The sequence below is a fragment of the Bos indicus x Bos taurus genome, chromosome 16 (genome assembly GCF_003369695.1).
Source record: "Bos indicus x Bos taurus breed Angus x Brahman F1 hybrid chromosome 16, Bos_hybrid_MaternalHap_v2.0, whole genome shotgun sequence".
NCBI classification, from domain to species: domain Eukaryota; kingdom Metazoa; phylum Chordata; class Mammalia; order Artiodactyla; family Bovidae; genus Bos; species Bos indicus x Bos taurus.
The window spans coordinates 6,591,095-6,616,897 of record NC_040091.1 but is presented as its reverse complement, the minus strand read 5'-3'; the positions used below and the strand labels follow the sequence as shown (position 1 = coordinate 6,616,897).

At 39.0% G+C, this 25,803-nt stretch overlaps 1 protein-coding gene across 11 annotated transcripts in view; it reads right to left on the bottom strand.

Moving 5' to 3' along the window:
* Positions 1–25,803, bottom strand: part of KCNT2 (potassium sodium-activated channel subfamily T member 2) — a 433,505-nt gene that overhangs the window by 41,415 nt on the left and 366,287 nt on the right. For 7 of the 11 annotated variants that reach the window (XM_027564397.1, XM_027564402.1, XM_027564403.1 and 4 more), the window contains 4 exons: positions 6,906–7,007; positions 5,182–5,265; positions 4,062–4,190; positions 995–1,015 (listed from right to left, as the gene is read on the bottom strand). In XM_027564397.1, the coding sequence (XP_027420198.1) occupies positions 995–1,015; positions 4,062–4,190; positions 5,182–5,265; positions 6,906–7,007 (336 nt within the window). The remainder of the gene's footprint in view (positions 1–994; positions 1,016–4,061; positions 4,191–5,181; positions 5,266–6,905; positions 7,008–25,803) is intronic. The other 4 variants (XM_027564399.1, XM_027564401.1, XM_027564404.1 and 1 more) reach the window with 1 other exon arrangement.

Sequence of the window (25,803 nt, the reverse complement as noted above, 5' to 3'; positions counted from 1 at the left end):
TAAAACATTCTTACAGCCCAAAGAGAAGCTTCTTTAGTACATATCTTGTAAATTCCGAAGGAATCAATATATAGAAAAAAAATTAGAATATTTAAGAATATAATAGAGCCAGAGCTTATTAAACCTTAAATAACTAATGTAGAATGCTCAGAATAATTTAATAAACATTTGCATTTATTGCATGGTTTCAAATTGTAGAGAAAATACCAGTCATTCTGTCAAAATTTCTGGAATTATGATAATACAGAACTCCAACAAGCTCAAAAATAAGACTCATATTTTTGGTTGGTAATTTTGACACAAAAGTTTTATACTTGTGATATTATTCCACAGTAGGCTGAATTGTACCACTGCTTTGACATTCAAAATGCAATTTTTAAAGTTGAAAATACTTATATGTGTAATAGTTTCTTTAATTCTATTAATGTTTGGGAGTTTGTGTTAAGTACTAAGGCCATAATGGCAATTATTTAACATGATCTACATGAAGAAAGTGGAAAATAAAATAAAAAATGCAAATCACATAAAGAGAAATCGAGGTTTCAGGAATATAAATGTATAAGAAGGAATCCATCTCAGGTCCTATTGTTCCCATAACTGTTCCTAGGGGGTCCAGGATACCTTAAGAAGCAAACTAAAGGTATGTTTTTATGTCAAGAGCTCCATTCCTTTTCAGTCCTAGCTGACTGCACAGAAGGTGGCACGTCCCTTGAGGACAGATAATCTGCATCCAGTAAGTGATTAGCTGGTAATGATACCACGCAGTAAAATGTGCGATTGGATCAATACATAAACATAATTTAAGACAAATAGGTAATATTAATTTGCAATCATATTAGGGAAATATAGATACACTAACTTGAAGAGAACATATTAAACCATTTCGGCTTGTTTTCTTTTAAAATCTGAACTACTGAGTTTAACCTTTAATATTGTTTTCAATGACTCATTATATTAGACCATTTGAAGAAAGGGAGACAAACAAAATACTTACTTGTGATGCTATTTCTCGACACTGACACAAAGGGAGGGAAAAGAAACACACAAATTACAGTTTAAACAATAACTAAACAGTACATACACAAAACAATCAGCAACAGGACAATGTACGACAGATACCACATAACATTTATCATCTAATTATGTGTTTGATTACTTATCATAGCACTTTTGAATAAAATTATGTAAAGAATAAGCTAATATTTAAAAAACTTGCCAAAAAGTTGTTGTTAGGTTTTTATCTAAAATCATCTTTCTATGATTTGATGAAAAGTTAATGTGGTGTTAATAGAAAATTTAAAAAAATTGATAAGATATAAAGGATTATATTCATGAGATGAAACTGACATCATTATTGATATTCAATAATCATTATTGGTATTAATAGTTGTACTGTTTTTTAAAATTTTAGATACTATAATAAGATTATTTTTCACCCCTACATATACATTCAAGTAAATGTATAGAAATATTTTGAGTTTTCAAATATGTTATAAAGGTTAAAAATTGATCTGCCCAGTCAATATATAAGCCCTAAACATTTAGGGGTTATAAAAATCATGTTATCTTGTTCTTCAGTTCTACAGAATAACATGATCTTCATCCTTCAAAAGGCAGAAGTGAAATTTTCAGTTATAATTTTTGTTGTAATTCAAGTCTAACCCACTATTTAGGATTGTCACTATTGTTACAAATATTAAGAAACACATTAAAAATATATGAATATAGGCTTGTTGGAACTGTTTGTCTCCAGATTCTTAACACTTGGCACAATGGAATAACACTGATGAGAAAATGGTAGAGAATGAGCAGCTCCAGTTTCAAAACTTTTTTTTATCTTAAGCCTTACTAAAATATTTATATTAATGTAATTTGGAGGCTTCCCTGGTGGTTAAAATGGCAAAGAATCTGCCTGCAATGCAGGAGACCCGGATTCGATCCCTGGATTGGGAAGATCCCCTGGAGAAGGGAATGGCTACCCACTCCAGTATTGTGGCCTGGAAGATCTCACGGACAGAGGAGCCTGGTGGGCTACAGTCCATGGGTCGCAAAGAGTCAGACACGAAAGAGTCTGATTTTATAAAATGAGATTTTATTGAGTACCACCTTTTTTGGTACTTTAGCATCTTGCAAAACTATAAAGTGAGATAATGTTCATCATGTTATCTATCTCTTAAATATCTCTAAATATTAAATCTCATATAAGGAAACATATACTCACTCTGTTAACAATGATCAGGAAAAAGAAATCTTTCTATAGATGAACTTACATCTTTTTGTGTATCAAACTACAATTATTATATAACTCAACAGTTTTATTTTTGCCTTATTTGCCAGAAAAATAAAACTAGAATTCCTTTTCAACTATAGCAGTCAGGTCATTTTAGATGTAAAGTAACATTAATTTCTTGCCCTTACTAATATATTTTACTGTAAAAGTACTTGAAGTTTATTGTAATATTTAAATTGCCTCTTTTTTTCTGTAATAGATAGTATATAAAATTTAAACAAAAATTTGTGTTCCAAAAGATGAACTGAACTCAGTATAGGAAGACAGCAGATATTATCTTCATGTAACTTAGCATTCTTTTATTTTTTCCAAGGATGTGTGCTTTTAATATAAGCTGGAGGTTTGAGGATTTATAAATATTTTGCTGATTTGTGATGGGAAGAACTGACTGAGATGTAGTGTTAAATGCTCCTTGATGACAGTACGAATATTCAATTATCTTTTCCCTATCTACACTGTGAACAGCATACAACAAAGTCTCTTAATAATACAAAATGACAAACATGGATATGAACTTGACCAATGGAAGAATTAACTGTTTTCAAGTTTACAAAATCCATATTACAAGATAAAAACAGGAATAATACTCTGCTATGTGGAAATCTTTGTCTTTATCAAGCTTGAGTAAGACATGGTTAATTGCTTAGGTGTGAAAGCACTTTTTTTCTCTTAACCGTTAATCTAATAATATTTTTTGGATGCAATATTCTTAAACTTTTAGGCATATCTGCCAAGCTGTCTTACATATTTAACTGTCTGGTATGCTTTTCCCATCAGTCATTCCTGATTTTCTCCAGTTTGGTCCTGCTCTTTGTGGTGTGAACCACGGGGACCACAGCCAATGAAAACCTCAGATTAAACTCAGATTCAGCTGCAGAAATGGCAATAAAACATCTTTTAGCACCTCTGAAGTTGCAGTGAAATCAGCAAAGAACATCTCAGAAAAACGGAACTATTTTCTTCTGGCCTCAATATCACTTACTTAAATGTCAAACTATAAATTGTAACAAGAAAATAAAAATCTACTCCATTATCCTTATGCTTCCTATAAAGTTCTTTTCCACACACAGATTCATTGATTTTAATCACAAGCTGATGTAATGATTACATGACTATTAAAATGCATGCAATTAATCTAAGTCTCATAGTTGAGGTTCTGTTTCACATAAGACCAAAGAAAGAAATGATTAAACAAAATTTTGAATAACTTTGAGGTATCTGAAGAAGATAAATATTTCAAGAATATAAACCATAATTTATAATCACACAGTGTGGCCAAATTAAAATATAGATATGTTTTCAGTCATATGCAGGCACTGTAAATTTTGTTCCATTTTTAATAGGCTCTAGTTTGCTATTATGATTATTGAGCCAGGGTCTGGCACTGCTCCTGGGGTTTTTTCCTTGTCTCCAAAGTAGTTCTCAACCTAGAGTTTGAAAAAATGTGAGTTTCATGCTCCCTAACTTATCTCTGTTTCCTTCTTTCCAAATGCTAATATACTGGAGTTTAAGATTATATTACAAACTAGATTGCTTGCCCTGAGAACTTTTCTTATGTGTCAAAAGGTTATTTAGAATTAATTTACTTCCTGAAAACCTACAAAAAGCATTCAGAGTCCAAACTCTAGAATATCACTTTTGCCAAAAATACTTTATGAAATTCCTGACATAATTTAATGGCCAATATTTCAGAAATAAGTTTCTAGGTTTAGGAATCATAGTTTTCAATCACATTAAACATTAAGATAGGAATATGTGGATATTTCCAAACCTCAGATGTAGTAAGCTTTTGAGATTCCGTCCTGTAAATACCAATGGGAACATCTCCAGTAGAGGAACATAACTTCTGATAAAGTCTGGCATAAGTCCTAATCCATAGGTCATCCTCTGTGATCTTCATCTGTAATAAATATAATTGGATTATTTACATACAAAATTTTTAAGAAATAAAAAACCCAATGGTTATTTTTCATTCCTTAAAAGTAGATTTCATTGATATTTTAAAATCTCAAAGCAACATTTCTTAAGTGCTTACCCATATATTAAAGTTATTTACTGCCGTCTAAACCTTATCCCTCAGGTTAACTCAAACTTAAGAAACCCACTGCTCAATTTGTGGCAGCACGGCATTGCATTAGTTCCATCTCAGTGAGCAACATCACTGGTAATTGACTGGGAATTGTTGGAAACCTGTATGTAAGGACTTGTTTGAATGTTGAAATAACTAGAGGATGCTACTGGGACTTAGTGGACTGGGTCTGCTGATGTTACAAATCCTGAAGTGCAAAGGATAACTCCAGCACAAAAACGAATAGCCCATCCAAAGTTCTATAGCATCCCTACTGAGAAAGGTGTGCAATAGAAGGAGCACAGGACTCCCGGACAGAGGCATAAGTGCTGCTCCCTCTCTGCTAATCACGAATTTGAATTGTTAATAAGACACTTAATGAAATACACTTGGACATAGCACAGTCTTTTATAAAACAGAGAGGTTAGAGAATTCCCTGTTGGTCTAGTGGTTAGGATTTCATGCTTCCCCTACAGGAGGCCCGGTCAGGGAACAGAAGTTAAACAACATGATCAGTGTTTTCCTTGGCAGTATGACATCGTATGTCAGAAACTGTTCATCTCAAATGCCAGCTAGGGGAGGAAAAAAAAAAAAAAACACTTGTGAATTTTGCTCCAAATGGCTATCTGCAAGATTATTAATTTAAATAATGCTTTCCCTAAACATTTTTTAATTAATTAAAAAAACCAGGATACTATTCTTTGAGCACTTGTTAGAAAAATAAATAAATAAATGATATAGAAGAGTCAGCCAAAGAGCATGATAGATGGATTTAAGAACTGCCCACAAGAATCATCTTCCACTTCAGACAGTAGTAACTTACAGAGCAAAGAAATCCCGATCCTGGTGTAGTGTCCAATCCCAACAGAAGTCTGGTGATAGAAATCATATAGTCCTTCACAAATGACTGCAACAGAAATAAAATATGTATTATCGTGTATATGAAAAACAGAATAGCTTAGAGTGTGAATATGTTATCACATCTTAAAGGTTATGTTAAAGGTTATCATGGCGTTGCTGTTGTTTAGTGACTAAAGTCACGCCGGACTCTTTTGCAACCTGATGAACTTTAGTCAGCCAGGCTCCTCTGCCCATGGGATTTCCCAGGCAAGAATACTGGAGTGGGTTGCCACTTCCTTCTCAGGGGACGTTCCCGGCCCAGGGATTGAACCTGCGTTTTCAGCATTGGCAGGCAGATTCTTTACCACTGAGCCACCAGGGAAGCACTATCATATCACTGAAAGTGAAAGTGTTAGTCACTCAGTTGTGTCTGACCCCCTTGGTCCGTGGAATTCTCCAGGCAAGGATACTGAAGTGGATTGCCATTCCCTTCTCTAGGGGGTCTTTCTGACCCAAGAATTAAACCTGGGTCTCCTGCATTAGCAGGCAGATTCTTAACAGTCTGAGCCACCAAGGAAGCCCACTTTAGGTGGTGGTGGTTTAGTCGCTAAGTGGTGTCTGACTCTTGTGACCCCATGAACTATAGCCTGCTAGACTCCTCTGTCCCTGGGATTCTCCAGGCAAGAATACTGGAGTGGGTTTGGAGCCATTTCCTTCTCCAATCATTAAGCCTCCATTAAAAAAAGAAATAAAAATCGATCTTGTTAGTGTGCTAAATACACATGTACAGTTAAGCTGTCCTCAAAAAATATGAGAAATTATTATTTTCTAGGATATTGTGATATGTTTAAATTTTATGCATGGTATTGGACATTAGGAAAACAATTCTATATTTTTAATAACAAAAAACTATAAGCTGAACAAAAGAGAATATTTTTTAAAAGTTTGTAATGACTAAAATTTACAATCAAATATTTCAACTATTTTTTTTGTTGTTGATTTTTGTTTAAAGCCCTATGAATATCTTTTTGTTTCCTTAACAGATATATTTAGAAATTATCTGAATACTTGAATCAAATAATATGAAATATTGCTGCTGTTCAGCTTTTGGCACAGTTAAAAAATTAGTGTATTTGTATAAAATAAAATCCTGTGAACTTAGCAATGATGAAATGACAATGTGAAACTCTGGCATTCAGAAACAAACTGAATGGTTCTTAGAGGTTGTAAAATTTTCCTTACATGTTTCTAAAGTAGGCAAAATTATCAGATGTTGAAAATGTCCTTGATTTGACAGTTTACTGACATTATTTGGTATCATTTTTAAAAAATGTGCATTAGAAAGAAAGGTGTCTTTTTCTTAACCTAGTAATTTTTTCTTAACTCTTATTTATAGTTTAGTTATATATGTAAAGGAATATGCAAATGCATTCAAATGTCACATGAAACATTGTAGGACACTGGTGTCAAAGAATGCCTAATATCATTTCATATAGTATTCTGAAAAATAATTTTTTTCTTATGATGTCTTTCATAGGCACATTTAGATCATTCATTAAATACATGAAATAAAATATCGGGTTACTTTCAGAGCCAATTTAAGTTGACAGTACATGAGAAACACTAGTTGTATCATTCGTTTGATAGGATCTAAACAAAATAGAAAATAAATGCTTCAGAGAGCAACAGGAAAGAAACACTGAGTACCTGATAAAGAAGTGTGTCCAACATGCTGATACTGAACACCCTTCCAGCAGCAAAAGGCAGTCGGAATATGAAGGCCAAGTTAGAACCTCGTTCTCTTTCTTTCTGTTCAGAAATTTGAAAAATAATAATTTGTGAGTATCCTCTATCTTATGCTTTTCTGCTTAGTTAAATTCTAACAAATGTGAAGAAAGTAATTTTTGTCATGTGGTTCTTAGCTGTGAATGCACCATGACTTCACCTTTAATTGTATTGTTAATGTCCCTTTCGGAGAAGGCGATGGCACCCCACTCCAGTACTCTTGCCTGGAAACTCCCATGGACAGAAGAGCTGTGCATGCATGCTCAGTCATGTCTGACTCTTTTTCAATCCCTGTGGACTGGAGTGCACTGGGCTCCTCTGTCCATGGGATTACCCAGGCAAGAGTACAGGAGTGGGTTTCCATTTCCCTCTCTAGGGGATCTTCCCAACCCAGGAAGCGAACCCACATCTCCTGCATTGGCAGGATTCTTTACCATTGAGCCACCTGGGAAGCCCCTTTCATAACCATGTTTTCTTCATTAAAATACCCAACAGTTAAGAAAGCTGGATCCTTTCATACATTAAACATTTATTTACCTTTTGTACATATTTCTTAACAGGATTTGAAATAATGTTAATAAAAATAACAAACAAAATATCATTATTTCATCAAATTTGGAAAAATCCCCAAAGCCACATAATGTACTATAATATCCAGAATATCAGCTTTTGAATATTCTCATATGTGAGGACACAGAACACAGGCAAGTAGGAGTGATCACAACCAGTGGATTCTAGCTTTCTGTCATTTGAGTTTTAATTTGTCAACGTGCCTTTCAAGGTGTGCCAGCCATACATTTTCTCTGTCATAAAAGACAGAAATGGTAGGGACCTAGCAGAAGAAGAAGATATTAAGAAGAAGTGGTAAAAATACACAGAACTATACAAAAAGATCTTAATGACCCAGATAACCATGATGGTGTGATCGCTTACCTAGAGCCAGACATCCTGAAATATGAAGTAAAGCAGACCCTGGAAGCATCACTACAAGCAAAGCTAGTGCAGACGATGGAATTTCAGTTGAGCTATTTCAAATCTTAAGAGATGATGCTGCACTCAATATACCAGCAAATTTGCAAATGTGGAAAACTCAGCAGTGGCCACAGGACTGAAAAGGTCAGTTTTCATCCAAATTCCAAAGAAAGGCAATGCCAAAGAATGTTCAAACTACTGCACAATTGCACTCATCTCACACTCTAGTCAAATAATGCTCAAAATTTGCCAAGAGAGGCTTCAACAGTACATGAACCAAGAGCCTCCAAATGTCCAAGCTGGATTTAGAAAAGGCAGAGGAACCAGAGATCAAATTGCCAACATATGATTGATCACAGAAAAAGCAAGAGAGTTCCAGAAAAACATCTACTTCTGCTTTACTGACTACGCCAAAGTCTTTGTGTGGATCACAAAGAACTGTGCAAAATTCTTCAAGAGATAGAAATACCAGACCACTTTACCTGCCTCCTGAGAAATCTGTATGCCGATCAAGAAGTAATAGTTAGAAACAGATAGTGAAAACCGAATCGCCAATCCAGGTTCGATGCACGATACTGGATGCTTGGGGCTGGTGCATTTGGATGACCCAGAGGGATGGTACAGGGAGGGAGGAGGGAGGAGGGTTCAGGATGGGGAACACGTGTATACCTGTGGTGGATTCATGTTGATATATGGCAAAACCAATACAATATTGCAAAGTTAAAAAAAAAAAGTTAGCTTAAAGCTCAACATTCAGAAAACGAAGATCATGGTATCTGGTCCCATCACTTCATGGGAAATATATGGGGAAACAATGGAAACAGTGTCAGACCTTATTTTGGAGGGCTCCAAAATCACTGCAGATGGTGATTGCAGCCATTAAATTAAAAGATGCTTACTCCTTGGAAGGTAAGTTATGACCAACCTAGATAGCATATTGAAAATCAGAGACATTACTTTGCCAACAAAGGTCTGGCTAGTCAAGGCTATGGTTTTTCCTGTGGTCATGTATGGATGTGAGAGTTGGACTGTGAAGAAAGCTGAGTGCTGAAGAATTGATGCTTTTGAACTGTAGTATTGGAGAAGACTCTTGAGAGTCCCTTAGACTGCAAGGAGATCCAACCAGTCCATTCTAAAGGAGATCAGTCCTGGGTGTTCTTTGGAAGGACTGATGCTGAAGCTGAAACTCCAATACTTTGGCCACCTCATGCGAAGAGTTGACTCATTGGAAAAGACTCTGATGCTGGGAGGGATTGGGGGCAGGAGGAGAAGGGGATGACAGAGGATGAGATGGCTGGATGGCATCACCAACTCGATGGACATGAGTTTGAGTAAACTCCGGGGGTTGGTAATGGACAGGGAAGCCTGGTATGCTGTGATTCATGGCATCTCAAAGAGTCGGACACGACTGAGTGACTGAACTGAACTGAACTGAACTGATGGAACAACAGACAGGTTCCAAATTGGGAAAGGAGTATGTCAAGGCTTTATATTGTCACCCTGCTTATTTAACTTATATGCAGAGTACATCATGTGAAATGCTAGGCTGGATGAAGCACAAGCTGGAATCAAGATTGCCACAAGAAATATCAATAACCTCAGATATGCAGATGATACCACCCTTATGGCAGAAAGCAAAGAAGAACTAAAGAGCCTCTTGATAAAAGTGAAATTAAAGCCATGAAATGAAAAAACGCTTGCTCCTTGGAAGAAAAGCTATGACAAACATAGATGCAAAGACATTACTTTGCCAACAAAAGTCCGTATAGTGCAATCTATGGTTTTTCTAGTAGTCATGCATGGATGTGAGTGTTGGACCATAAAGAAGGCTGAGGGTTGAAGAACTGATGCTTTTGAATTGTGGTGCTGGAAAGGACTCTTGAGAGTCCCTTGGACTGCAAGGTGATCAAACTGATCAATTCTAAAGGAAATCAGTCCTGAATATTCATTGGAAGTATGGATGCTGAAGCTGAAGCTTCAATACTTTGGCCACCTGTGGCGAAGAACTGACCCATTTGAAAAAACCCTGATGCTGGGAAAGATTGAAGGCAGGAGGAGAAGGAGATAACAGAGGATGAGATGGTTGGATCGCATCACTGACTTAATGGACATGAGTTTGAGCAATCTTTAGGAGTTGGTGTTGGACAGGGAAGCCTGGTGTTCTGTAATCCATGGGGTGGCAAATAGTTGGACACGACTGATTTACTGAACTCAATTGACTGAGCCATACCAAACTGTAGCTAAAATTCTGTAAATGACCCCCAAAAGTGTGTTCAAACCAGAAAGAAAAAAACAAATATCATATATTAAGGCATATATGTGGAATGTAGAAAAAAGGGATAGATGAACCTATTTGCAGGGCAGGAATAGAGACAACAATATAAAGAACAAATACATGGACACTGAGGGTTAAAGTGGGGGTGGGATGAAATGGGAGACTGGGATTAACATATATATATATATATATATATATATATATATACTATTGATACTATTATAAAATAGATAACTAATGAGAACCTACTGTAAAGCACAAGGGGAAATAAAAGGAAGGTACAATGTGTTTTCAGGACATATATTTGTTAATCTTAAAAAAAGGATTCCAGCATATAGTAGGTGCAAAAAACACTGTTTGAATCCACTTACATGAGGTACCTAGAATTTCAAATTCAGAGTCAGAAAGGACTCTGGTAGATGCCAGGAGTCAGGGAGTAGGGGTAAGAGAGGTATGGGGAGTTAGTTTTTAAAGGAGATAGAGGTTCAGTTTAGGAAGGTGAAAAATCCCAGAGATGGATGATGGTGAGTGTTGCAGAACAACATGAATGTACTTAGTGTCTCTGAACTGTACAGTTAAATATGCTTAAAATAGCACATTTTATTTTATATGACTTTTACCAAAGTAAAAAAAAAAATGTGAAAAAGCATGTGTTTGTGTGTATAATGGTGTATGAGGGTTTCTTTTGAAAAATTCTATTGCTATTATTACCCATTAATAAGCAAAGGCCTAAGAGCAAATGTTTGTGTAAGACTGGAACAAATTTCTTAAGGATGAAACTTCACCTTGTACTTAAGTGGTCACCTCAAAGATGCTTCTTTCTCTTTTTGCCAGCTTCCCCTTACCAGGAAAGACAGACATAGAAAAGCAAATGAAAACATCAGCTCTCACTCTCTGAGGCAATGGAAGAGGCCTCCAGTCTCCAATGCAGCAAATTTGAGAGATCTCAGGGGAAGGGATGGCTCTGGGTTGATCTTTTTAGGAATAGGTGGGAGGGCATACTGTTGATAGAGGGGGTCTTGGAGATAAACAGGGCAGCAGCTGCTGCTTGTTGTAATGATGGTACTAGAGAACTAGACCCTTGGGCTTTCCCTGGACTGACAGATAAGGCTGGGCTCAGCATCAATCCTGTCAGGAAGAAAGAGGAGTTACTCCACCACATCTATCATATCTACTAGTTGAGAAGACTGTCCAGAGTATAACGACATCCTGACTTGAAATGTAGGGAGAAGGGAGGATATGGAAGTTGTGCCCCATTGGTATCTGTGCCCATTACATCACAATGCAGTCACTGACTTATTAGCCTTGGAGTCAACAAGGCTTATTTGAACCATCTAGATAGGGGCTCCAAATGAGCTGTCTTACTACAGAAATAGGTAAGGTTTCCTATGAACCTGGGGCCACATGTGGTTCTTCAGTTCAGTTCAGCTCAGTTTAGTCGCTCAGTCATGTCCGAATCTTTGTGACCCCATGAACCACAGCGAGCCAGGCCTCCCTGTCCATCACCAGCTCCTGGAGTCCACCCAAACCCATGTCCATCGAGTCGGTGATGCCATCCAACCATCTCATCCTCTGTCGTCCCATTCTCCTCCTGCCCTCAATCTTTCCCCATCAGGGTCTTTTCAAATAAGTCAGCTGTTCACATCAGGTGGCCAAAGTACTGGAGTTTCAGCTTCAACATCAGTCCATCCAATGAACACCCAGGACTTATCTCCTTCAGAATGGACTGGTTGGATCTCCTTGCAGTCCAAGGACTCTCAAGAGTTTTCTCCAACACCACAGTTCAAAAGCATCAATTCTTCAGCACTCAGCTTTCTTTATAGTCCAACTCTCACATCCACACATGACCACTGGGAAAACAACAGCCTTCATTAGATGGACCTTTGCTGGCAAAGTAATGTTTCTGCTTTTGAATATGCTGTCTAGGTTAGTCATAACTTTCCTTCCAAGGAGGAAGCATCTTTTAATTTCATGGCTTGAATCACCATCTGCAGTGATTTTGGAGCCCAGAAAAATAAAGTCAGCCACTGTTTCCACTATTTCCCTATCTATTTCCCATGAAGTGATGGGACTGGATGCCATGATCTTAGCTTTCTGAATGTTGAGCTTTAAGCCAACTTTTTCACTCTCTTCTTTCACTTTCATCAACAGGCTCTTTAGTTCTTCTTCACTTTCTGCCATAAGGGTGGTGTCCTCTGCATATCTGAGGTTATTGATATTTCTCCCGGCAATCTTGATTCCAACTTGTGCTTCCTCCAGCCCAGGGTTTCTCATGATGTACTCTGCATGTGGTTCTTAAGTTGTGCCAAATGCCTAGCACACAGCCAATGAAATTTTATTGAACAAATGAATAAATCTTTTTCTACTTACAGTGGTTGTCTACATGTAAAGAAAGTTTGTTGCATAAAGTTTATAACATTTGTATGAAGAGGCAAGAAACAAACAACTTGAGGTTACCTCAACACCCCTCTCTTCTCACTTCAGTTCTTTAATGGAGGTTTGAAGGTGGAAAAAAACTGAAAGTTTGTGTTACACAAAGTTCTCTGACTTTAGCATGTCTTCTGACTATTGTGTTTTACAAAATATAATAATAAATATTCTGTGATTTCTTCTAGTACAAACATATACTGTATTAATGTTTTTTTCAGGCATACTTGTTTCTTGGTATAATTCTGGATTCAGTTAAAGTTTCAGCAATGATTTTGTGTTTTCCTAACATCCACTCATCTAAAACTTTGTTGTTGTTTAGTTGCTAAGTCATGTCTGACTCTCACAACCCCTTGGACTGCAGCCCACTACGCTCCTCTGCTCATGGGATTTTCCAGGCAAGAATACTGGAGTGGGTTCCATTTTCTTCTCCAGGGGATTTTTTCATCCAAGGGATTGACACTTACCTAAAAATACCTAAAAGATATCTCAGACATCCAAATCAGAGATCCTAGACACTTTAATATCCTTGGTCTTATCTATCTCTTCCACTTGGTTTGCTATCGTGAACACATGGTTTTGCTGGAAGAAGGCATTTTTTTTCTGGCATAAATTGTGTTTTCTTTACTGTGTCCAGCCAGTCCCATACGGAATGAGCTGATAGCACAGTTCAACTTAGCAGATTCTGCCCAGACCCGACACATAGTAATACTGTAACCCCAAATCTAGTGGCTTTTCCTACCATTCACCCTACTTGACCTTCTTTACAGGGTATGACACAACATCTTCTCTTCTTTTTCCACTCTTTTCCTCCCTCTTTCTCCCTACCCCTACTCTACTTCACTAACAGCCCTCAAATCTTCTTTCCAAATTCTCATGTCCTGGTCGAGCTAACTCTGCCTTTCCTCTCACAAAGTTGCTTGCCCAGGGAGTGACCTTTGGAATTCAAGTACAGAAAATCCTCACAGTAAAATACAAGCATCTTCAAAGTGTTGCTAGAGTTTTGTGTATCCTGCTTAGAGCTTTCACTAGGAAAGAGTCTCAGGGGTGGCCTACCAGCTCTGAATCTGTATCTCTTTCAGAACAGGGTTCCTATTAGACCTTCTCATTGAAGTGTGTGCTTAGGAACCGAAGTGACAGAGGACCCTGAGTCATCAGTGGCTTTAAGTCAATCTCTCTTTCTTTTACTTCTTCGTATTGCACACAAGAAGGAGGCAGTTCCAGTAATACAGAGCATTTCTTTGCATTTCCACTCTTCTTACTGGAAAGAGTCGGTTCCTCCCACACCCCCACACTCACATGCACACAGACAAGTGCATGTGCATAGACACACACACACACATACACGTCTGTTCCAGTCTCAGTGCCAGCTTAGAGGGGTTGCATTTTCTGGACACTCCATGGGTTCATCTTGCTTATGAGGACTCAAGGCAACCTCAGGCCCACATCCCCTAACACCTTTGAGTCAGCCCAAGGCAAGTTCATGCTGAAGGAGTTTGGGGTGTGGGAAACCCCATTCCTTATCTTAAAGAAGAATGCAAGGTCTTCAAGGCAGTTACTACCCTCCTGCACTAAGATACACATGGTCCTTACCTCAGAAATAGAATGATAGGTTAGTTTATCATCCAAATCAGGACCTCTTGACAGACGTGCTGAGTACGTATACTAAGCACCTCTTGTCCATCCAACAAAATTGATGCAGCAGGCATCAGAAACATGGTATGGGAGTCAAGCAGAGATGGAAATCTGGGGTTTCCCACAACTCCCACAATTTCAGTAATTTCCCAGAATGCTCACAGAACTCACAAAAGTGCTATATTTAAGGACTATCATTTGAATATAAAGAGTGCAAATGAACAGCAGATGAAAAGGTACTCTGGGCAAGTCTGGAAGAGTCGTAAGCATAAGAGCTTCTGTCTCCATGGAGTCTGAGGGCACCACTCTCCTGGCACATCAATATGTTCACCAATCAGGAGGCTCTCTAAACCTCATTCTTCAGCGTTTTTATCAAAGTTTCATTATATAAGCATGATTAATTGCATGGAATTTACATTGTATAATATTAGATATTATAAGTAATCAGATTATTAAAATACACAGGAGGATATGGGTACATAGGCTATATGTAGATACTAAATCATTTCATGTAAGGGACTTGAGCATCCTCAGATTTTGGTTCTGCTGAAGAGTGGGAAGGCAGGGGACTGAAACCCATTCCCCATGGACCCTGAGGGAGGACTCTATTATTGGATAAATAATGTCAGTGAGGCAATGTGAATATCCAGGACCAGAAAGATAATGCAAAACAAAAGAACAACAACAACAAAAAAAAACCCAGCAACAATGAGAGAAAAACAGATTAAAAAAGCAAGCTAAAGCATGATGTTCAAGAATGTTTAGATTGGGTTTACAAATTTGGAGAAAGTAAGGGTGATATATCACATATGACCAAGAATATTGACTGTCCACCAAAACTTGTTGCCCAATTATTCTTGGGCACATGGTTGGACTACCTTTCTCAGTCTTCCCTAAAGTTAGGTGTGGTCACAGGATTGAGTTCTAGCCAATGGCATCTGAGTGGAGTCTGTGTGCCACTCCCAGACCTGGTCCAGGGGAATCTCCATCTAATTAATATTGATGTGTGAACAGTACTTGCTACAGTCAGTCGGATGTTAGAAGAAAGACAGCAGTTCAGGCAAGAACTAAGCTCAAGTTCCCAGGTGGTGCTAGTGGTAAAGAACCCTCCTAACCAATGCAGCAGATGTAAGAGACCTGGATTCCATCCCTGGGTTGGGAAGATCCCCTGAGGGAGGACATGGCAACCCCTTCGAGTATTCCTGCCTGGAGAACCCCATGGACTGAAGAGCCTGGTGGGCTACAGTCCAAAGGGTCCCAAACATCTGGACACGACTGAAGCAATTTAGTGCACAGACTAAAAAGGGAGTCAGAGATTAAGAGCCTCCAATAATGATAAAAGGTGTGTTTCTGGATGCCTATGAAAATAGGATATGCAACTGAAAAAATAGTGATTGAACAACAAAGTCCAACACTATCGTCTCAAAACCTCAAAGGAGTTTTGAAAAGATATGAGAGATAGGGGTGAGGAGGCAAAGAAATAACTTAAACATTATATTTAAGAAGGAACTTTAGATATATTTTGGCCATAAAAATGAATTAAGCATACCAGAATTTTGTCAAGTTTTTGAGAGAAATGAGCAGTCCAGTCTGAAAAATCTTTAAAAAATTTTAGAAATCTTAATAAAATTGTCTTTATGAACTTAAAAATCTTTAGTTTTTTTCTTAACTTGTATAAGCAAGACTTAGGTTATAAAAGTAGCAAAAGGGGACTTCCCTGGTGGTCTAGTGGTTAAGAATCTGCCTTCCAATGCGGTTAGAATGAGTTCAATCCCTGGTCAGGGAACTAAGACCCCTCATGCTCCATTTATGTTGATCAATCGCTCAGTCATGTCTGACTCTTTGCAACCATGTGGACTGCAGTATGTCAGGTTTCCCTGTCCTTAACTGTCTCCTGGAGTTTGCTCAAACTCATGTCCATAGATTTGGTGATGCCATCCAATCATCTCATCCTCTGTCACCCCATCTCCTTCTGCCCTCAGTCTTTACCAGCATCAGGGTCTTTTCTAATGAGTTGACTCTTCAAATCAGCTTCAGGATCAGTCCTTCAAATGAATATTCAGGGTTGATTTACTTTAGGATTTACTGGTTTGATCTCCTTGTAGTTGAGGGGATTCTCAAGACTTTTCCAGCACCACAATCAGTTCAGTTCGGTCATACAGTTGTGTCTGACTCTTTGTAACCCAATGGACTGCAGCACGCCAGGCTTCCCTGTCCATTACAAACTCCTGGAGCTTACTCAAACTCATGTCCATTGAGTCGGTGATGCCATCCAACCAATCTCAGCCTCTGTTGTCCCATTCCTCTCCCGCCTTCAATCTTTCCCAGCATCAGGGTCTTTTTAAATAGGTCAGTAATTTGCATTAGGTGGCCAAAGTACTGGAGTTTCAGCTTCAACATCAGTCCTTCAAATAAATATTCAGGACTGATTTCCTTTACCATTGACTGGTTGGATCTCCTTTCAGTCCAAGGGACTCTCAAGAGTCTTCTCCGACACCACAGTTCAACAGCATCAATAACTTGGCACTCAGCTTTCTTTATAGTCCAAATCTCACATCCACACATGACTACTGGAAAAAAATGTAGCTTTGACTATACAGACATTTGTAGGCAAAGTAATGTCTCAGCTTTTTAATATGTTGTCTAGGTTGGTCATATTTTTTCTTTCAAAGACCATACATCTTTTAATTTCATGGCTGGAGTCACCATCTGCAATGATTTTAGAGACCAAGAAAATTAAGTTTCTCACTGTTTCCATTGTTTCCCCATCTATTTGCCATGAAGTGATGGGACTGGATCCCATGATCTTAGTTTTCTGAATGTTGAGTTGTAAGCCAACTTTTTCACTCTCCTCTTTCATTTTCATCAAGAGGCTCTTCAGTTCTTCTTCCCTTTCTGCCATAAGCGTGGTGTCACCTGCATATCTGAGGCTATAGATATTTCTCCCGGCAATCTTGATTCAAGCTTGAGATTCATATAGCCCGGCATTTCCCATGATGTTTACTGCATGTAAGTAAAATAAGCAGGGTGACAATATACAGCCTTGACATATTCCTTTCATGATTTGGAACCAGTTTGTGTTGTTCCATGTCCAGTTTTAACTGTCATTTCTTGATCTAATGCATATTTCTCAGGAGCAGGTCACATGGTCTGCTATTCCCATCTCTTGAAAAATTTTCCAGTTTGCTGTAACCCACACAGTAAAAGGCTTTGGCATAGTCAATAAAATAGCAGTTGATATTTTTCTGGAACTCTCTTGCTTTTTCGAGGATTCAATGGATGTTGACAATTTGACCTCTGGTTTCTCTGCCTTTTCTAAATCCAGCTTGAACGTCTGAAAGTTTGCAGTTCATGTACTGTTGAAGCCTGGCTTGAAGAATTTTGAGCATTACTTTGTTAGCATGTAAGATGAGTGCAATTGTGTAGTAGTTTGAATATTCTTTGCATGATTGGAATGAAAACTGACCTTTCCAGTCCTGTGGCCACAGCTGAGTTTTCCACACTTGCTGGCATATTGAGTGCAGCACTTTCACAGCATCATCTTTTAGGATTTGAAATAGCTCAACTGGAATTCCATCACCTCTAGCTTTGTTCGTAGTGATGCCTCCTAAGGCCCACTTGACTTTGCATTCCAGGATGTCTGGCTCTAGGTGAGTGATCACACCTTCATGGTTATCTGGATCATGAAGATCTTTTTGTATAGTTCTTCTTTGTATTCTTGCCACCTCTTCTTAATATCTCCAGCTTCTGTTAGGTTAATACCATTTCTGTCGTTTATTGTGCCCATCTTTGCATGAAGTATTCCCTTAGTATCTCTCATTTTCTTGACGAGATCTCTAGTGTTTCCCATTCTATCCTTTTCCTCTATTTCTTTGCATTGATCATCGAGGAAGGCTTCCTTATCTCTCCCTGCTATTCTTTGGAACTCTGTATTGAAATGGGTATATCTTTCCTTTTCTCCTTTGCCTTTAGCTTCTCTTCTTTTTTCAGCTAATTGTAAGGCCTCCTCAGACAAGCATTTTGCCTATTTGCATTTGTTTTTCTTGGGGATGGTCTTTATCACTGCCTTCTGAACAATGCCATGAACCTCCATCCATAATTCTTCAGGCACTCTGTCTTTCAGATCTAATCCCTTGAATCTATCTGCCATGTCCACTGTACAATTTGATTTAGCTCATACCTGAATGATCTAATGGTTTTCTCTTTTCTTGCTGGAAGAGGGTCTTTGCTATGACCAGTACGTTCTTCATTCTCTTGGCAAAACTCTGATAGCCTTTGACCTGCTTCATTTTGTACACCAAGGCCAAATTTGCCTGTTACTCCAGGTATGTCTTGAATTCCTACTTTTGCATTCCAGTCCCCTATAATGAAAAGGACATCTTTATTGGGTATTAGTTCTAGAAGGTCTTGTAGGTCTTCATAGAACTGTTCAGCTTCAGCTTCTTCAGCCTTACTCATCAGGACATAGACTTGGATTACTGTGATATTGAATGGTTTGCCTTGAAAATGAACAGAGATCATGCTGTCGTTTTTGAGATTGCATCCCAGTACTGCATTTTGGACTCTTTTCTTGACTATCATGGCTACTCCATTTCTTCTAAGGAATTCTTGCCCACAGTAGTAGATATAATGGTCATCTGAGTTAAATTCACCCATTCCAGTCCATTTTACTTCACTGATTCTTAAAATGTCCATGTTCACTCTTGCCATTTTCTGTTTGACCACTTCCAATTTGCCTTGATTCATGGGCCTAACATTCCAGGTTCCTATGCAATACTGCTCTTTACAGCATCAGACTTTACTTCCATCACCAATCACATCCAGAACTCGGTGTTGTTTTTGCTTTGGCTTTGTCTCTTCATTCTTTCTGGAGTTATTTCTTCACTGATCTCCAGTAGCATATTGGGCACCTACAGATCTGGGGAGTTCCTCTTTCAGTGTATTCTTTTTTGCCTTTTCATACTGTTCATGGGGTTTTCAAGACAAGAATACTGAAGTGGTTTGCCATTCCCTTCTCCACTGGACCATGTTTTGTCAGGACTCTCCATCATGACCTGTCTGTCTTGGATGGCCCTACATGGCATGGCTCATATTTTCATTGAGTTAGACAAGGTTATGGTCCATGTGATCAGTTTGATTAGTTTTCTGTGAGTGTAGTTTTCATTTTTTCTGCCCTATGACAAATAAGGATAAGAGGCATATGGAAGCTTCCTGATGGGAGAGACTGACTGAGGGGGAAACTGAGTCTTGTTCTGATGGGCGGGGCCATGCTCAGTAAATCTTTATTCCAATTTTTCTGTTGACTTTGGGGCTGTATTCCCTCCCTGTTGTTTGACTTGAGGCCAAACTATGGTGGAGGTAATGAAGATAAAGGTCCCATGAAGGCACTGCTGCACGCACTGCCTCTGACCCTGCAGCAGGCCACGGCTTCTGCCAGAGACTCCTGGACACTCACAGGCAAGTCTGGGTCAGTCTGTTCTGGGGTCACTGCTCTCTTCTCCTGGGTCCTGGTGTGCACAAGGTTTTGTTTGTGCCCTCCAAGATTCTGTTTCCCCCATCCTGTATAAGTTCTGGTGGCTCTATGGTGGGGTTAATGGCAACCTCCTCCAAACAGTTCAGTGATAAAAAGCACCAGTTAGAAATGAACAGTTACCATTATCAGTGATGGCACATGTGTTAGATTGCCAGCACTGCCATAAGGAAGTGTCATAAACAGAGTGCTAAAACAACTGGAATTTATTTCCTCTCAGTTATGAAAGCTCAGAGTTTGAAATGAAGGTGTTTCCAGCTTTGTTTCCAGCTGAGGACTCAGTGATGGATTTGTTCCAGGCCTCTCCTCTTGGCTTGTGGATGTCTGTCTTCCATGTACAAGTATCTGTCCCTAGGTCTGAATTTACACTTTTTATAAGGATGCCAGTAATTCTGGATTAGGCCCTAAAGGCCTTCTTTATCTTGCTTACCTCGGTAAAACCCTCTCTTCAGAGAATTTCACCTTCTGAAGTAGTGGAGGCTGAGACTCGAGGACATTTTTGGTGGGGCAGAGAAACACTATGACCCATAGTGGTGGTGGTGGTGGTTTAGTAGTTAAGTCATGTCTGACTCTTGCGACCCTCATGGACTCTAGCCTGCCAGGCTCCTCTGTCCAGGATTCTCCAGGCAAGAATACTGGAGTGGGTTGCCATTTCCTTCTCCAGGGGATCTTCCCAATCCAGGAATCAAACCTGGGTCTCCCGCACTGAGGTTGGATTCTTTACAGACTGAGCTATAAGGGAAGCAGCCTAAAATGTTTCTATGCAACTGTCAGGGAACATTTAACTTTAGGGTTCCTGTATGTTGTTTTCTGTTTCTCATGAACCCTCTGTTCCTTATCAGTTCCTGGTAGACAGGAACGAGTGGAATGGTACACTGTTCCCAGGACTGAGGTCATGGGACAGAACACATGCATGGATTTCCTTCAGTAACCTTTTACCCTAAGGTAAAATTGTTTAGTCACGACCCTCTTACTCAAGATATGGATTGTCTTCTGGCCTTCTGACAATTGTTATTTCTTGTTATTCCCTTGGTAACAGTTGTTATGCATCTGGTTTTTTGTTCTTTGCCTAACTTTATTTTTACCTAAAGCTTCCTTGTATAACAATATATAAGCTCACACAAACATGAATAAAGCACCCTTGTTCCACTAGAGACTTGTGTCCCCCATGTCCTTTCCATCTCTGGCTAGTTCTTTGGAGTGTGGAGGCCTGCCGAGCTCACTTTCCTGCCCAGGATTTCAAGACCTCCTTGAGAGGACGCCCTGTGCCTTCATGAGCGGTACAAGCCCTATTCTAGAGCTTTATTGGTTTTCCACGTAACCCAGGGAATATTAGTCTCTCTCTCTTTTGCTTTCTTTTTGTCAACTCCAATCCACCAGGCCCCAGTCTGTAAAAAAGACTGCAACATGCATAAATCCTATTTCAATAGATATAACTGAGAGTAACTGAATTAAAATTCACTTACTGAATTTTTACAAAATTTCCATGGCTTTATAACATTGAAACCATTGGTTTCAATTCCACTTCCCTTAACTCCTCTATTCTTAATAATTTGGTAATATCTAGAAATATTGGAAAATATCTAGAAGATGCAAGTGAAAGAAAGTGAAGGGAAAGTGTTAGTAGCTCAGTACTGTCTGACTCTTTGCAACCCCATGGACCACCATGGGCCATAGCTAACTAGGCTCCTCTGTGCATGGGATATCCCAAGCAAGAATACTGGAGTGGATTGCCATTTCCTACTCCAGGGTATCTTCCCAAACCAGAGATAGAATCCAGGTGTCCTGCATAGCAGGCAGATTCTTTATCATCTGAGACACCAGGGAAGCCCCCAAAGAAGATGCAAGTGTAAATATAAATCTCAAGAAATAAATTAATTCCCTCATGCCAAAAAATAAAACTGTCTCCTTCACTTTCTTTTTCCTAGAGAGTTTCCTTTTAGAAAATTTGCAATTGTAAATCCTTTCTTTATCTCTTAGAAACAGATGCAAAACTTTTGAAAACGTGAATAACCTCCAGACAGCTTCGTTTCCCAGGAATGTCTTGAGAGCCTTGGAACTATCTTTTTGAAATGGGAACATAAAGTACTCTGTCTGTCTCTTTGGGAGTTTAGCCTAGATGCCAGGCTCGAAGTTGTAACTTCTTGTTTGCTGCAAAGATAGAAGACAATTTATTTTTCCTTTAGATCAGGACAATTAACATGTATGTAAATGACCGTATCTGCCCAGCTACATAAACAGATGAAATGTCTTTCTGTCCTTGTAATCTCTTAGGGGATTTCTGAGATGCATATCATACATAATCTGATTTAAAGCTTATTCAAACAAAACTTTTCTACATTAATGAAGAGGATTTTAGGTTGGAGGAAGTTTTTGTTTTTAATTAATTCCCCAACACAGGTCAAATTTCATCTTGTTCTTCTTTTCCCCTAACACAAGTGACACACAATAGTGTAGACACACAGATTCACCAATACAGAAAATAACTTCCACAATTATAACCTTACTGTATGAACTGAACTGGTATAAAATTAAATACACATAGGAAAGATCCTGATGCTGGGAAAGATTGAGGGGAGAAGGAGAAAGTGACAGAGGATGAGATGGTTGGATGGCATCACTGATTCAATGGACATTAGCTTGAGCACAGTCTGAAAGATAGTGGAGGACAGGGAAGTGTGGTGTGCTGCAGTCCATGGGGTTGCAAAGAGTTGGACACGACTTAGCAATGGAACACAAAATCAATAGAATATTTATTAGTAATGATGTCAACAATACTAATTTATAATTATGCTTTTGAGACTATTTATTTGAGCACTGATTATATGCCCAAACCAGGCTAAATATTGTGACTAGATTGTGTGATGTAACCTTTGCAATGACCCTATCATTTGGCTATCATCACTATTTTCCAGAGACAACTGCCAAGGGCTATGGTGGTGTAAATGTTTTATCTAGGTTCCATTCCTAAATGGAATGGACAGTAGAGCCATGGGTGATGTGACTGCAGAACCTGTCTGGCTTCATCATGGGGTGCTCCTCCCTTACACGTCATGAAGGAGACCATGCCACACCAGGCCAGCATCGATTCCACTGGCTTCTTAATCCTGGATTTGTCTGTGGATGCTGAGCCATTCAGCTGTGGTTCTTGGTGTTAAGGCAGCGTATGACACAGGGAATATTTTCTGAACACTAATGGCTTTAAGTTTCTCTTATGCACTGACCAGATGAAACTGAGCAGAACCCTACCTTTTTTATCAGTTTCCTAGACCTTCCTGAATTTTTAAAGGGCAGATTCAGTTACTAATTAGGGGAGTCAGGTAATGCAGAAAGAAACAATAGTGATCCATTTAGAGTTACTATAAAATATTGGCTGTCTTTCCCTTGTTAAACAATATATCCTTATAGCTTATTTATACCTAACAGTTTCTACCTCTTAATCCCCTGTAGATTGCCCCTCCCTTCTTCCTTGACCCACCTGTTTGTTCTGCATATCTGTTAGTGTTCTTTTTTGTATATTCACTAGTTTGTATAAACTTAAAAAAAATATGAATCACCATACTGTACATCAACTATACTTCAATAAACAAGGAAAGAAAAGGATAGTACAGCTATGGGTCCAGGTCTGGGCTTCTCCTTGGGGGATGTGCATACAATCTGATCCACATCTCTGAATTCTATAGGAACTAAGGCCCCCACACTGGTGGAGGATGGTAACCTCATGCTGAGCAACAGCTCCTGGACTCCAGACTGGTTGGAACCAGAAGGCTGACCATTGAGATTCTTAGAACACAGCCTCCAACCAATCAGAGGAGAGTTACACACCCTGAAGTTCCCCTCCCAATTTTGCCTATAAAAAGTCTTCCCAGAAAACCTTCAGAGTTCAGGTCTTTAGGGCAGGAGCCTCCCGGTTCTCCCACATGGCCCTGCAGTAAAACTTTCTCCATGCCAAACTCAGACTTTTCTGTTTCTTTGGCCTCACTGTGCCTCCGGCTCGCTGATTGGGTTTGACAACATTGATCGTTATACGATCTTGAAAAAAAGTGATTTAGTCTTTCTTAAACTCAGTTTCCTTATCTGGAAGCAGTCTCTAATAGCAGTATCACTGTACTTATAAAGAAGCAGTGCTAAGACTCTACTAACATAATGTATGTGACCAGCAGTGAAGATGGAAATCACCAGACAAGAGCACAGAAGAGCCCTCACTCAACGATATGCCACCCAGGTATCAAGACAGTGCCTGGCATAACAGGGAATCAAAATAAAGTGAAAGAAAAAACTAACCAAAAAACAAACAAACAAACAAAAACATAAGCCATCCTTCTCTCTACCTTATATTGTTACAAATAATGAAGATGGCATATATTTGACACATTTTCACATGTATAAGACTGGATCTTTTTTTTTTTTTCCTCTCATATATCTAATTCTCCCAGTGTACTAACATCAAGTACACCTTGAATGCAAAGTCTGTTTATCCTCACAGGCAGCCTGGACACTGAGAATGAAAACCACTCCTTTCTGTCCCCATAACATGACTGCACAGTAATGCTACCGTCTTCCTTAGCATTATTCTCATATCCTCGCAATCCTAATAAGTCTCTACCTGGAAAGAGCCTCATTCGATAAAATTTCAGTTCTTTATAGATTTTGATCTTCCTTCCCCCACTACAAGGCTCTCTTGAGTCTTAATTAGGTCTATCTGATCTCAGGCACATTTTAGATTTGTGCTGAGAAAATCCATCTTTGGCTATTTTAAAACCACTCTTCTCAGGTGGGTTTTGAGTCTTTGACATGTCAGGGCCAATGTTTATTTGATCGCAGGTATATGTTTTTTAGGGCTTCCCAGGTGGCACTAGTGGTAAAGAACTGGCCTGCCAATGCAAGAGATGTAAGAGACGTGGGTTCCATTCCTGGGGCAGGAAGATCCCCTGGAGGAAGGCGTGGAACCCACTCCAGTATTCTTGCCTGGAGAATCCCACAAACAGAGGAGTCTGGTGGGCTACATACAGTCCATAGGGTCGCAAAGAATCAGACATGACTGAAGCAACTTAGCACACAGCACATACATTTTTACCCATGGATGGCTTACTCGGGGCACAAATTCTGGACACCTTTTACATAACAGTGTAAAAAGAGGTACTGACCACAAGTCAAGGAACAAGGAGTTATAAGTAAAGGCAGATAATCGATTATCCTGACGATTTCAAGGGCATTTATGACAGCAACTCTGCATCTTAGCAGTTGATGAGCAGCTGGATGGATGCTCATGGGACGGAAGAGCAAACACCTCTCAATTTTAATAAATATTTATAAACAAAACAAAACAAAAAAACTCTCCTGAGGTGACAGTTCCCTTACTTTGTTGTTCAGTCACCAAGTCATGTCCAATTCTTTGCAATCCCATGGACTGCAGCACACCAGGCTTCCCTGTTCCCTACTATCTCCCAGAGTTTGCCCAAGTTTATCTGGAAGATCTCCTGGAGAAGGAAATGGCAACCCACTCCAGTATTTTTGCCTAGAAAATTCCATGGACAGAGGAGCCTGGTGGGCTACAGTCCATGGGGTAGCAAAGGGTCAGACACGACTGTGCAACTGAGCACGTGTTCATTGGATCGGTGATGTTATCCAACCTCTCATCCTCTGATGCCATCTCATTCTCTGTTGCCCTCTTCTTCTGCCTTCAATCTTTCCCAGCATCAGGGTCTTTTCCAATGAGTCGACTGTTCGCATCAAATGGGCAAAATATTGGAGCTTCAGCTTCAGTATCAGTCCTTCCAATGAGTATTCAGGGTTCCCTTACTTACCTAAGCAATAAACTTGACTTTGTCTCAGACTGTATGTCAGATTATCTCATTTGGGGACTGACTTTCAACAAAGCCCATGGGTTTTCTGAGATTTAAAGGATTTTTGAAAACTGCAAATATACATGTCTTGACATAGCACTAATGATATTATCAATAATAGACATCATTTGTGAG